The sequence below is a fragment of the Myotis yumanensis genome, unplaced genomic scaffold (assembly GCF_028538775.1).
Source record: "Myotis yumanensis isolate MYYU_CA2020_CCGP unplaced genomic scaffold, mMyoYum1.0.hap1 SCAF_4, whole genome shotgun sequence".
Lineage (NCBI taxonomy): Eukaryota > Metazoa > Chordata > Mammalia > Chiroptera > Vespertilionidae > Myotis > Myotis yumanensis.
The window spans coordinates 79,134,025-79,147,256 of record NW_027223755.1 but is presented as its reverse complement, the minus strand read 5'-3'; the positions used below and the strand labels follow the sequence as shown (position 1 = coordinate 79,147,256).

The 13,232-nt window shown below is 44.3% G+C and overlaps 1 protein-coding gene across 6 annotated transcripts in view; it reads left to right on the top strand.

Annotated features, from left to right (window-relative positions):
* The window catches only part of LOC139008897 (NXPE family member 3-like), a 78,988-nt gene that overhangs the window by 22,793 nt on the left and 42,963 nt on the right, over positions 1-13,232 (top strand). For 5 of the 6 annotated variants that reach the window (XM_070412651.1, XM_070412655.1, XM_070412650.1 and 2 more), the window contains exon 2: positions 989-1,093. In XM_070412651.1, the coding sequence (XP_070268752.1) occupies positions 1,034-1,093 (60 nt within the window). In that variant the 5' untranslated portion in view covers positions 989-1,033. Of the gene's footprint in view, positions 1-988; positions 1,094-13,232 lie in introns of those variants that run through there. The other variant, XM_070412654.1, reaches the window with a different exon arrangement.

Sequence of the window (13,232 nt, the reverse complement as noted above, 5' to 3'; positions counted from 1 at the left end):
ATCCACTCTGACTCAGACCTGTCACCTCTCCGTCAGCCTCTGGAATAACCCATGCTGACACTCTCAGATAGATAGATGTCCTCTTCTCCCGAATGCTAAAGTCCTCCTATTATGCAGGGGTGGGAAATCTCTGGGCCTCGGGCGGGCCACATAAGGCCCATGAAACCATTTGGTCTAGCCCTGCTAAGGCACTAAGGGTGAGTTAATTAAATGTTTGACCAAAGCCGTGACCAGTTTGGCTCAGTGGATAGAGCGTCGGCCTGTGGACTGAAGGGTCCCAGGTTCAATTCCGGTCAAGGGCATGTACCTTGGTTGCGGGCACATACCCAGTGCGGGGTGTGCAGGAGGCAGCTGAATCGATGTTTCTCTCTCATCGATGTTTCTAACTCTCTATCTCTCTTCCTCTCCCTTCCTCTCTGTAAAAAAAATCAATAAAATGTATTTTAAAAAAATGTTTGACCAAATATTGTAGGCTCATTTTTAAGTTGATAATTTCGTATGGCCCCCGAATGATATTATAAATACCCAAATGACCCTTGGCAGATAAAAAGGTTCCCCATCCCTGCTTCTGGAGATATGATATATCAATAGAAGAGCTACAATTAACACCAAATATATTTTATGAAAATTTACAAGTGAATGACAACGTATGTTCTCTCACTGATGTTCTTTGGCGGTGTGGTGAAGTATCAGCTAACCCAATTGTGAAAGAGGTCATTAGTGCAAAGACCAAGAGGCACACGTGGCATCCCAGAATGGAATTTTACTTGGACGCTGCTCACTGGAAGCTGCAATTGTTTCAAAGTCCAGAAAAAGAGACTTTAAATTCTGGGGGAAACCTAGGACTTAGAAAGGTGGATTTTAAAAGACACGTGGTCTGGAATAGTTTATAGTATCAGGCAGAACATGTACTTCTCTTGGAAAGTTACAAGAAGTAACTCAGTAACTTAACAAGACCTATTAAATTTTTATTTTATATTCCACCTAGATCCATGACTCATACTGGTTACTTCAGAGAAAAATCTACACCGCCATGGGTTCATTCACGGGGCAACGCAAGATTCTGACAGTGGTGTTGGTCTTTCTGGCTTCGGTGAGTACTACCCTGCTCCACTACCTCTTGTCACTGGCTCATTTGTTCTCTCCTTGTGCAAACTCAAGTTTGAATTGATTACTGCCTGAAATCCAGGAGAGGGGACTGAGGGAGCTCTCAGTTTCCTTCCGTCTGCCTCAGTGGGACTCCAGCGGCAGCAATTGCAAGGTGAAGCCTCACCCTTAGGAGAAGGGTCAGTGGTTGGGTGTTGGGGGTCTATTAAGGAGTTAGAAACACAAGCCCAGAAGAGATTGTTCCAGGGAAATCCCAGTGGAGGGGAAGGGGAGCAATTCACATTGTTTTTAGCTCTCTAACCCTTTCTGTCACAGTGTATGAGATAGAAGTCTGTGGTGTCCAGTCCTGCTTTTTAAGCACAGAAAAGGTCAGGGATTCAAGAAAAAAAATCCCTGTCCAAAAGGCGAGTGGGCAATTGGCTGGAGTGACCTTTGTGGTGTTTTGGAAGAACTTGGCTGTGACAAGAAGCTATGAATACCTGTAAGAGAAGGCATTTCCCTGTTTGCCCATAGATCATAACTGGAATTTGGGGGTTTAATGTAGCTATAGGTGCATTTTGTTTGGCCTGTTTCAACTCATGCTTAAAACAATTGAATGGGTTATTGATATTTAAACAGTATGATATTTCACATAAAAATATGTATTTCTGGTTTCTCTTAAAAGTGGTTTAACCTCAGGACAGAAATCAAAGCAGGGAAATCTCTGAAATTGGATAAAGAGTACAACAGGGCTCAACTGGCATGGCCCAGTGGTTGAGCGTCAACCTATGAACCAGAAGGTCACAGTTTGATTCTTGGTCAGGGCATATGCCCAGGTTGCGGGCTCGATCCCCAGTAGGGGTTGTGCAGGATGAAGCCAATCAATGATTCTCTCTCATTGATGTTTTTATCTCTCTCTCTCCCTCTCCCTCCCTCCCTCCCTCCCTCCCTCCCTCTGTGAAATCAATAAAAAAAATATTTTTTAAAAAAAGAATAAAATGGAGAGACACATACTTCTTTTAAACTTGAGGATACAGGATGGTTAACAATGAACACTTATAGCATGTAGAACATGGTATTTGGGGAACAAGATAACAATGAGGGGTTCTGCCTGGCTGGTGTGGCTCAGTGGTTGAGCATTGACCCATGAACCAGGAGGTCACGGTTGGATTCCCATTCAGGGCACATGCCTAGGTTATGGGAGGGCAGTGAGCAGGAGGCAGCCAATCAATGATTCTCTCTCATCATTACTGTTTCTATCTCTCTCTTCCTCTCTCTGAAATTAATAAAAATATATACAAATATTCTTTTAAAAAGCAACAACAACAAAATGACAATGAGGGGTTCTGTGGTCTCAGTGGTATGAGGTTGTACTCTGAGGGTCTGGAAAAAGGGGGTTGCTTAAACATTCAAAGGGTATGTTATTTCAATTTTATTTCCCGTTAATCCTCATCCGAAGATATTTTCCCATTGGCTTTAGAGTGGAAGAGAGAGGAAAAGGAAGAGAGAAACATCGATGTGAGAGAAACACATCAATTGGTTGCCTCCTGCACATGTCCTGACCAGGCCCTGGGCCAGGGAGGAGCCTGCAACTGAGGTACATACCCTTGACTGGAATCAACCCAGGACCCTTGGGTCCGCAGGTCCATGCTCTATCCACTGAGCCAAACCGGCTAGGGCTCAAAGGGTATGTTATTTTAGATGCAAAAAGACAATAGACTTGCATGCATATTAGCATAACCAATGGACACAGACACTGGGGCAGTGGGGTCTTATCCTGGAGGGTGTGTGTGTGGGGTGGGGGGGTCAATTGGGGAAAAAGGAGACATATATAATACTTTAAACAATAAAAAAAATAGACAGGCTTACTTAAAGTAAATATTGACCTTTGTCAAGGAAACTATAGGCCTAGGATGTCACCACCTGCCACAACTCGCTTTTAGTTAGGACTTCTTGTGTTCAGATCATCCTGTTGTTATTGGTGTTGGAGTTCTTGAGTTCCCCAACGTAGAAATCAAGAGGAACCCCAGAGAAATTTCCAGACAGATTTTTTTTATTAGGCTTATGTTTGAGCACAAAAGAGGCAGCACAAAAGGAAGGACGGTCCTTCTGAATTGGCCTGGGGACGGAGTCTGCTTGGCTGTTTTTATAGGCTGGGGACAAAGTGGGTTTGCCCAAAAAAAGAAACAATAGGCTTTTGGGAAAAGGAAGGTTTGTGGAATTTTCCATGTCAGGGCAGGAAAAGCAAGCTATTAGAAGGGAGACAAAATTCTGCAATTGCTTTGAGCAGGGTGTGGCGGGGTAGTAACCTTCAGATCTGATATTCCTTCTAGCTACCCCATCTTACTGGCTTCCTGGTCACTGAGTATTTTTCCATTCTTGGGCCCAAGTCCTTATACTGTCTCACTCTGTGGTTACTTTCAGTCTTTGAGTTTGTAAGGCCCACCATGCAGGCCTCCCCAATCTAGTCAGGTTTAACAAGTGGCCCCTTTTTGTCCACATTAAAAATCAGATCCAAATAAAGTGTTGATTTCATTTCCAGAGTAAACTTTCACCGTGAGAGAGTGAGAAGTCTTAGTGCAGCAGCCAAAACTTTCCACTTTTTAAAAAAAGTTGAATTATAACATACATGAGAATATATAAATCATAAGTGCTCAATTAAATAAAAGATAACACAGCTGTGTAATCATCACAAGTCAAGAAATAAAAATTACCAGTACCCCAGAAGCTTCCGTTTTTGCCTTCTTCTCTATCACTATCACCCTCTCTTCTTTCCAACTATAAACATTATAGTTTATTTTTGCCTGATTTTGCATTTTATGGAAATGTAATTGTATACTATGTATTCTTTTATGTGTGTCTTTTTTCATTCTAAAGGCAGGAGAGTAAGAAGCTAGGAAAATTCCTTGGCAGGTAGAATGGGGAAAGTGAAACAGATTGCTAATTCACACTGGCCTCATCCAGCATCCTGCCTCACCTGCTGCCTTCTCCCTTGTGTGACCACCTCCTTAAGCATTAAGCCCTCAGGACAATGAGGTTCTCATTGAAAGGGTGAGGTCTAGGCCCTCCACCTTGCCCCAGGGTAAGGGCTAGGCCCTCCACCTTGCCCCAGGGTAAGGGCTACGCCCTCCACCTTGCCCCAGGGTAAGTGCTCCATCTTACCTTGGCCACGTGCTTGGCAAGGAGCTTCTTCCCGGAAGTCTAAGCCTCTGCTAGCCACACCCAGGAACAAGACACCGACTTGCTCCTGGCCAATCAGCAGAGCACAGTCCTTTCTCCTCCCCTTACTCCAACCCCCACTATAAAACCCGTCTCCACCCAGAGTTATCTCTCTCTCTGCTTCCTGCTGCTGTGTCGGCAAGGTGGGGGAGCTGAGCTAGCTCGAATAAAGACTCTTATGCTTTTGCATCGGACATGGCTGGCTCCCTGATGTGGTTTCTTGGGGATCCTGAAATCTGGGCATAACATTTGGGGGCTCGTCCGGGATCCCCAAAACCATTGAGGGACCCCCCAATCCATAGAGTCTGACTGGCCGCGGTAAGTGTCTGTGTGTTGTGTATTCTGTTCTGTGTGATATATGTTATCTCTAAGGGACTTTTCCTGTATCTGGAGGAATGGCTTCTAGATGGTACTCACCGTCAAAACTCGGACTGGCTAAGGGTTCGAATCTGGCCTATCTTTTAAAAAAGGTAGAAGAGAAGCATTCCTAGGCGGTTTTCTACTGCCTCTGTTCAGGGACTTGTTCTGTATCTGTTCTGTGTGAGCTCACTTCTGAAATCTGTAATCGCCCGCAATGATCTAAGTGGACGCACAGGGGGATCAAGGGCAGGAGGAGTCGGGGGACGCCTCAACCCTCCATCTGGAGGGGTGTAGTTTTGCTTCCACGGAGTCAGAAGGTCTGTAGGAACCCCCTCAATCTGAGATGAGGCGGGTCGCTCCCGCCGGTTTGGCGTAAGGCCATCGTCTAGTTGCTTCCATGGAGTTGGAAGGCTGTTCTTTGGGGCCCTCTGTTTGTCTGTGTCTGTGTTTTTCTGTTTTCTATGGACTTACTGGACGGATGTTATGGGACGGACTCAGACTGCTCCTTTGGGTATTGTGATTGATCATTTCAAGGAGATTGGGGGAGGCTGTAGAGCTCCCTCAGGAGTTGGGAAGTTGTTATTGTTTAAACTCTGAGTGAATGTCTGGTGAAAGTGTGTGAGTGTGGAGGGAGGGGGCCTGCCCTCTCCCCTCCTTTGTGTGGCTCCACGACTTCGGTCAGGTGGGCATCTGAGTGAGGATCTGTGAAAAAAGGTCACCCCCTCCCCAAGTAAATGCGTCTGGGATTTCTGTACACATGTAGAGAGAAAAGCTGGCTTAAAACTAATGCGCGCACTGTCCGATTTTGGATAGAGTTTTGAGCTAGAGTCTCTTTGCAGATGTGCAGGATGGAGCCCAAGACTGATCATTTACCCAAAGAAAAAAACGGATGCTAGCTAGATTCTAGACTGATTGAGAAATGCTGAATATTTTGACTTGCCAGCTAAAAGTTTAAGGTTCGGATTGAATTGGGAAAAATTGTGTTATTGTGGTAACTAAATGCCTTTGCTTAATTGGTACAGCCACCATTTTGGGCTGCATGACTTGGCAGCCGCTATGTTGGCCACATGGTTTGCCGCTCCCCTGGGGGCCGCCATCTTGAAACAGCAAAGGCCCCTCCCTCTGATTTAGTCAGAGGTGGAGCTTTAAGGCAGAGTTTTATGGGGCAGAAGTATGCTTGCCTCGAGGATTTATTTTTAAGCTGATCTCTTAAATCTAGAAAACCCTGCTTTCCTTAAACTAAGGACAATCAAAGGTTATGTCAAAGTCTTTAAAAGGGACTGATAGCAGTAATCCAATTTCTAAAAGTCAGATAGAGACTGTGGTTTCATGCTGATATTCAAAGGCATATTTTTCCTTTGCCTGGGAGGGACAGTGCAGCTGTCCCAGAGTCGGGAGGGCTCCAGCTAACTTGCAACTCAGTGTTTGGGAGACCCAGGATATGCCTAAGTTTAACCTAGGTTACCCAAGGAATCTAGATAATGTGTTTACCCACAGCTGTGGTTTGGATTGCATGCTGTCTCTGCTTCTGTAAATTGATCTGTCCTTATTGCTTAAATATGTATCCTTGTTAAATTTGAATGTATTCTTAATCTGAGGAATGTCAATTATTTACATGTCACCTAAAAATTAAGGCTAAAAGTTTTAACTAACTGAAAAGCATGGTTTTGGTGTGATGGGAGGAAAGAAATTTTGAATGGATGGTAGGCCAGTAAGCTGGAACTGGTCACTGGTGGTGGATTGTGAGAAGGGCTGGACATTGCCTAACTTCTCCTTCCTTGGTACCCCTGAAACATCAGAGGGTACTTCTGGCCTTGATTTTCTTGGTTTTTGGTTTTGGGTTTGTTTGTTTGTTTGTGATGAAAACCGTTTCTATCTGAATGAGACATAGGTCAAGAATCCTGTCCTGGGATGTGGGAAAGGCCCCCACATCTGTTCCTGTCAGGCCCCCTTCAGGGGACTTGGGCAATGTTCCTGTTATCAGCTCAAGAGCCCAAGACTGTAAAAATACTTGTTCACTGAAACGGTGTAAGTGTAAATGTTTATTTGATGTTTGTAAGCATTCCTGTTTGTTTGCTGGGAACTTTGATTTTCTATGTGATATTCTGTGCTGGGTTGGGATTTTGGAATTCTGGGGTAGATTTAAAAGGTATTTGTGGCTTTTCTAGTCTGATTGGGACATTTAAGGGTGGGGCTCACAGTTCCTCAGGGCAGAGATTTCATGGGCCCTTCCCCCTGCCTGTGAAAGGAAGGCAACGGGCCCTAGAATCTGTATGAGACCAGCCCAACCCCAACTCCTCCTCATCAGCACAGACCAGGAGATTGGGTCTACAGCAGAAGGCACCGCCAGGAGACCCTCGTGCCACGTTCGAAGGGTCCCTACACTGTGGTGCTGACGACCCCCACCGCTCTCAAGGTAGACGGCGTCGCGACCTGGGTCCATCTGTGATCTGGGAAGACTTCGTCACCAAATGGAGCGTTGATCGAGATCAACACAACCTGCTCAAGCTCAAGCTACGGCATGCTCGACCTGCCTGATGCTGGTAACATTGCTCGCGATCACTCCTGCTACCGGGAGCCCCCACAATACTGTGTAATAGACTGAGATGATGCCTGCATCTTCATGGACATGGCTCCAAAGAGACAAGGATAATTCTTAGGAAGGTCAAGAATAGACTTTAGTAGGATTTGGCTGCCTGAAGCGGCCATGATGCCAATATTATGTTTCATTGTATTGATATGTTATATTGACCTTTGATTCTCTTGCAGGTTTGAATGTATGTTGGCTGTCCTGGAAGGGGACTGTGTGGGGTGAACCCCAAGAGTAGAGGGTGTCTGGCTGCCAAGAGGGCAGGTGCCCAACTGGGCAGGGAAGGGTGCCCATCAGGTTTTGGTCTCTGTTGAGAGACAGTTGATGGTTGGCAGCCTGTATATTGTCTTGCAGGCCTGCGTAACCATGCCCATGTCAGGGGTAGTACAAACCTCAACTGTAGAAAGCTGGGAAAGGCCTGTTTGGAATAGAAGGTCTAAGGCATGGTTATGCATAGAAAGAAAGTTTAATGCCAACAGTTACTGTTTTGTTATAACTCCATGAAAAGGAATTGGCAAGGAAAAATCAGAAAATCTTAGAGCAGATCAGTATGTTTTTCTCCTTACATAATTCCTCTGAAATATTGGCAATGCTAAATAAGTCATGGCAATACATTTCTTTGCATAGATTCAATAAGACTGGTTCCTAATAGTGGTTTTATTAATGGAAAACTTTGACTGGAGTATCATGTTTTAAAGAACCCTGTCTGAGGTCTAAAGACTTGAAGCCAGTAAGAATGCCACGAAGAAAATCTGGTATCCTGCTTGGGAGCCCTGAAGATGGCTGGCGCTGGAGTGTCAGGCCCATGCCCTACCATCACTGGCGGTTGGTAAGAGTGGAAGGGGAGCAATAGGGATGCCTCTGCGTCCCTGTGGAAGCCCCACACACTCTGGGCCGCAATGAGTAGGAGGGCTACTGAGATGGGCCTTAAAGCCTGGAGCGTGGGCTCAGGTGGAGTTGCTACAGGTGAAGGATTCACCTAACTCAGCAGATACTGCAGGCAGGCCTGATGGCAACTGGATGGCTTGGCTTCCTGGCCCTATGGGGCACATTAAGATCCAACCATGAGATTCCAGCAAAGGTGGTCGGTTACCATTCTTGTTGTGTTTATGCAAACATCAGGCCAAATTGAATACAGTAGATAAATTAATCTTGATTTGGTTTTTTGATAGCCATGGAGGAATTTTAAGAAGAAAAATCCTATTTCAATAGAAGTTGTTAAAGCTAAAATGGTTTCTTTCCCTTCCACCGGACCATTTGTTAAGCATATAGGGATAGTTCAGTTGATAGTTCTGTGTGCCCAGTTCGGGCCTCTAGCAACGGTGGAATAGAAATGCAGTCCGTCTCATGATTGAGCCGGAAGTTCCAAGACAAAGGGGGGAATGAAAGGGCGAGGGCTAGGCCCTCCACCTTGCCCCAGGGTAAGGGCTAGGCCCTCCACCTTGCCCCAGGGTAAGGGCTACGCCCTCCACCTTGCCCCAGGGTAAGTGCTCCATCTTACCTTGGCCACGTGCTTGGCAAGGAGCTTCTTCCCGGAAGTCTAAGCCTCTGCTAGCCACACCCAGGAACAAGACACCGACTTGCTCCTGGCCAATCAGCAGAGCACAGTCTTTTCTCCTCCCCTTACTCCAACCCCCACTATAAAACCCGTCTCCACCCAGAGTTATCTCTCTCTCTGCTTCCTGCTGCTGTATCGGCAAGGTGGGGGAGCCAAGCTAGCTCGAATAAAGACTCTTATGCTTTTGCATCGGACATGGCTGGCTCCCTGATGTGGTTTCTTGGGGATCCTGAAATCTGGGCATAACACTCATCAGCATCAAATAATCTTAGGAACAAAGCCTCTGGTCTGTTGACCATCAACACAGAGTTTTGGTCAAACTAGAGATAACACCCAGGCCTCAGTTGTGTTTCAGCTCCGAACCCAGAAACACAGCAAAACAAGAAGAAGCGATGCCTTCGCTGACATCAGGACCGATGCAATGACTAATGACCTCCTACCATAGTGCAGTCCAATCAGTAGAAACCACCAATCCTGAAAGGACACAACTAAAAGCTGATGAATATTCTATTGTGATCCTTCCCTGAGTCCTCCCCTAAAGTCCCTGTCTTTAGAAAACAGGTAAAAATCCTTAAGGCAAGGGACCCAGTGCACTTGCACACTCTCTGTCTCCCTCTGTTGGTACCTTCCTCCTGTCCTCTTATTTCCTCAAGGCATGTACTAGTATCTTCACTTTCCATCTCCTAAACTCCAATAGCCCTTCGGCTTCTGTAACTTGTCTCCTGAGTCCATGCATCCCAGCTGGCTCACTTCTTCTACCTCTGTGACTTTCTAAATAAACTTCTTTTTTTTTTAAATTAAATCTTTATTGTTCAGATTATTACATTGGTTCCTCTTTTTTCCCCCCATAGCTCCCCTCCACCCGATTCCCCTCCCACCCTCCGCCCTCCTCCCTCCCCCACTGTCCTCATTCATAGGTGCACGATTTTTGTCCAGTCTCTTCCCCCATCCCCCACACCCCTTACACGCCCCCCGCCAAGAATAGTCAGTCCATTCCCTTTCTATGCCCCTGATTCTATTATAATCACCAGTTTATTCTGTTCATCAGATTATTTATTCACTTGATTTTTAGATTCACTTGTTGATAGATGTGTATTTGTTGTTCATAATTTGTATCTTTACCTTTTTCTTCTTCTTCCTCTTCTTAAAGGATACCTTTCAGCATTTCATATAATACTGATTTGGTGGTGATAAACTCCTTTAGCTTGTTCTTATCTGTGAAGCTCTTTATCTGGCCTTCAATTCTGAATGATAGCTTTGCTGGATAAAGTAATCTTGGTTGTAGGTTCTTGCTATTCATCACTTTGAATATTTCTTGCCACTCCCTTCTGGCCTGCAAAGTTTCTGTTGAGAAATCAGCTTACAGTTGTATGGGTACTCCCTTGTAGGTAATTGACTGTCTTTTTCTTGCTGCTTTTAAGATTCTCTCTTTGTCTTTTGCTCTTGGCATTTTAATGATGATGTGTCTTGGTGTGGTCCTCTTTGGATTCCTTTTGTTTGGGGTTCTCTTTGCTTCCTGGACTAATAAGTCTATTTCTTTCACCAGGTAGGGGAAGTTTTCTGTCATTATTTCTTCAAATAGGGTTTCAATATCTTGCTCTCTCTCTTCTTCTGGCACCCCTATAATTCGGATGTTGATATGCTTGAAGCTGTCCCAGAGGCTCCTTACACTATCTTCGTATTTTCGGATTCTTTTTTCATTTTGCTTTTCCGGTTGGGTGTTTTTTGCTTCTTCGTATTTCAAATCTTTGACTTGATTCTTGCGATCCTCTGGTCTGCTGTTAGGAGTCTGAATAATATTCTTTGTTTCAGTCAGTGTATGCTTAATTTCTAGTTGGTCCTTTATCACAACATTGAGGGTCTCACTAGACTTCTTGAGGGTCTCATTAAGTTTATCGGCAGTTTCTAGAAAATTCTTGAAAAACCTTAAAAGTGTGGTTTTGAACTCTATATCCAGTAGTTTGCTTTCCTCCATTTCTGTCATTTGTGTCCTGTTTCTTTGTCTCCGCATTTTTTATGCTTCACTGTGTCGATAGAGTGGCTTTCTATGCTAAGTGTCCTATAGGGCCCTGTGGCTCAGCCTCCCCAATTACCTGAGGTAGACACTCTTTGTGCACCCCCTTGTGGGCTTTGTGCACAGTCTTGTTGTAGTTAAACCTTGATTGTTGTAGGTAATACTGGGAGGGATTGACCTCCAGGCCAATTGGCTGTGAGAATCAGCTATTTTTGCAGTGGGAGAATGGATCTCTAAGGAGGTGCTAATCTAGCCTCTACCTGAGGCTACCCAGCAGAAGCCAGCTGTGAAGGAATGCAAGTTGCGTGGGGCCTTGAGCCAGCAGCAGTTTGTTAAGTAATTTTCAGATTGCAAAGGGTCAGGCCTTTCATATGCAAAAGCCTCCGTATGTGTGCACGCGGCTTGGGCAGGGCGGGGTCCCAGGGGATCAACAGGGAGGAGCGAGCAGTTATGGCTGCTCTCAGTCCTGCCCTCAGAGGTCCCGCTCCTCAGTGTCCCGGCAATCGCTGCCAGCACCTCCGAGAGAAAGCTGCCCTGGAGTTCCAACTGATGCCAGACAGTCCAGTTTCTCCTGTATGAGTCTGGGTCCCCAGAGACTCGCCCTGAACTGGAGCTCAGAGCTTGAGACTCCCTCCCGATTGAAAAAGATAACCGTGTCCTCAGCCGCCAGCCCTCTCTGCATGCACCTCCGCACCTTTGTATTTTACTTCCACACCACACCTCCTCTGAGTCTCGGTATGCTTTTCTCTTTCCTTCTAGTTGTAGAATTTCCACTCAACCAGCCTTCCTGTGGTTCTGGATGATGTCAGTTCCGTCTTTTAGTTGTATTTTTGAAGTGGTTGTGTGGGGCAGCAATCTCTGATGTTTACCTATGCCGCCATCTTGCTTTCTCCTAAATAAACTTCTTGCACTAGAGTTCTTGGCTCTGAATTCTTTCTTTGCTGAACTCAAGAACTGAGGTCAAATACCACCACTAACAATTCTGTTTTTATGAGAGTCATCCATGTTATAGTGTAAACCCATCATTTGCTCATTTTATGTTAGTACTCTAGTGCTATGTTAGTACTCTAGTGTATATGAATATATGACAATTTACTTATCCATTCTACTATTGACTGCCATTTGTATTGTGTTCAGTTTTGAACTATTTAAAATATTGCCTGGTGCACATATGCATGCCTTTCTGTTGAGTATATACCAACCAGCTAAATTGCTTGGTCCTAAGATATGCAAACATCAACCTTTAGTACAGTGGTTCTCAACCTTCCTAATGCCGCGACCCTTTAATATAGTTCCTCATGTTGTGGAGAACCCCAACCATAAAATTATTTTCGTTGCTACTTCATAACTGTAATTTTGCTACTGTTATGAATCATAATGTAAATATCTGATATGCAGGATGTATTTTCATTGTTACAAACTGAACATAATTAAAGCATAGTGATTAATCACAAAAACAATATGTAATTATATATTATGAAATATTTATTTCTAATTACAAATAAATGAAATTTTGTCTTGAAGCATGGTGTAGCATGGGTAACAGTCTTAATATAACAGCAGTAAACTACATTGCTACATTTTGCGACAGTATGCGTAAAAAGCCAAGGTCAGTGCGAAGGTTGAGATTGCTTCTTTCTCACCAGATCAGAAATTCTCGAGACAGTCTTTGCAAGAGCACACGAAGATCATCTTCCACAACAAGTCTACTTCTGTATTTAGACTTGATAACCAACAAGCTGGAAAATGTTTCACAAAGATATGTTGTTGGAAATGGAAGAAGAAGGCACAGCACTGTCTCAGACAGAACAGGATATGACTGCAAACACTTGATCCAGAATTTTGTAACTGGCATTGTAGAGAAATCAGTTCTCGCTGCATCGTTGTTAATAAGTTCAATCAACTCCTCTTGTGCTATCTCAGGAACATCTTCAACTTTGACTGTGAATGGGCTTCTGGCAAATGCAAATGGGGTGTCAGGTAGATTTGGAAAGTATGATGAAATTTCGTCTGCAAGCATGTGCAAGTGTTCTTTCACAGAAATTATCATCGTAATCCTTTTGTCTGGTTCAATGTCATGTTCCTCAAAGAAAGCAGATAAGGTAGGCAACATGTAAATTTTATTTTCATCCAATTTTTTTTTTGCCAAAGCTGAAGTTTCATTTGGAATGATCAGATCTTTTCAGACAAATCGAGGCATGTTGCATTTGGTCCTTGCTGTGATAAATTTAACTCAACCAAGTAAGTTATTTTCTGCAGTTCACTTTTATCGCCGAAAAGTGCTTTGAACTGCTGTCTTGCTTTCTGATTAAAAAACGTTTTGAGTTCATCACAAAGCTGAAAAACACATTTTAAAATTTTTCCTCTTGACAACCATCTCACTTCAGCGTGAAGTAGCAGAGCAT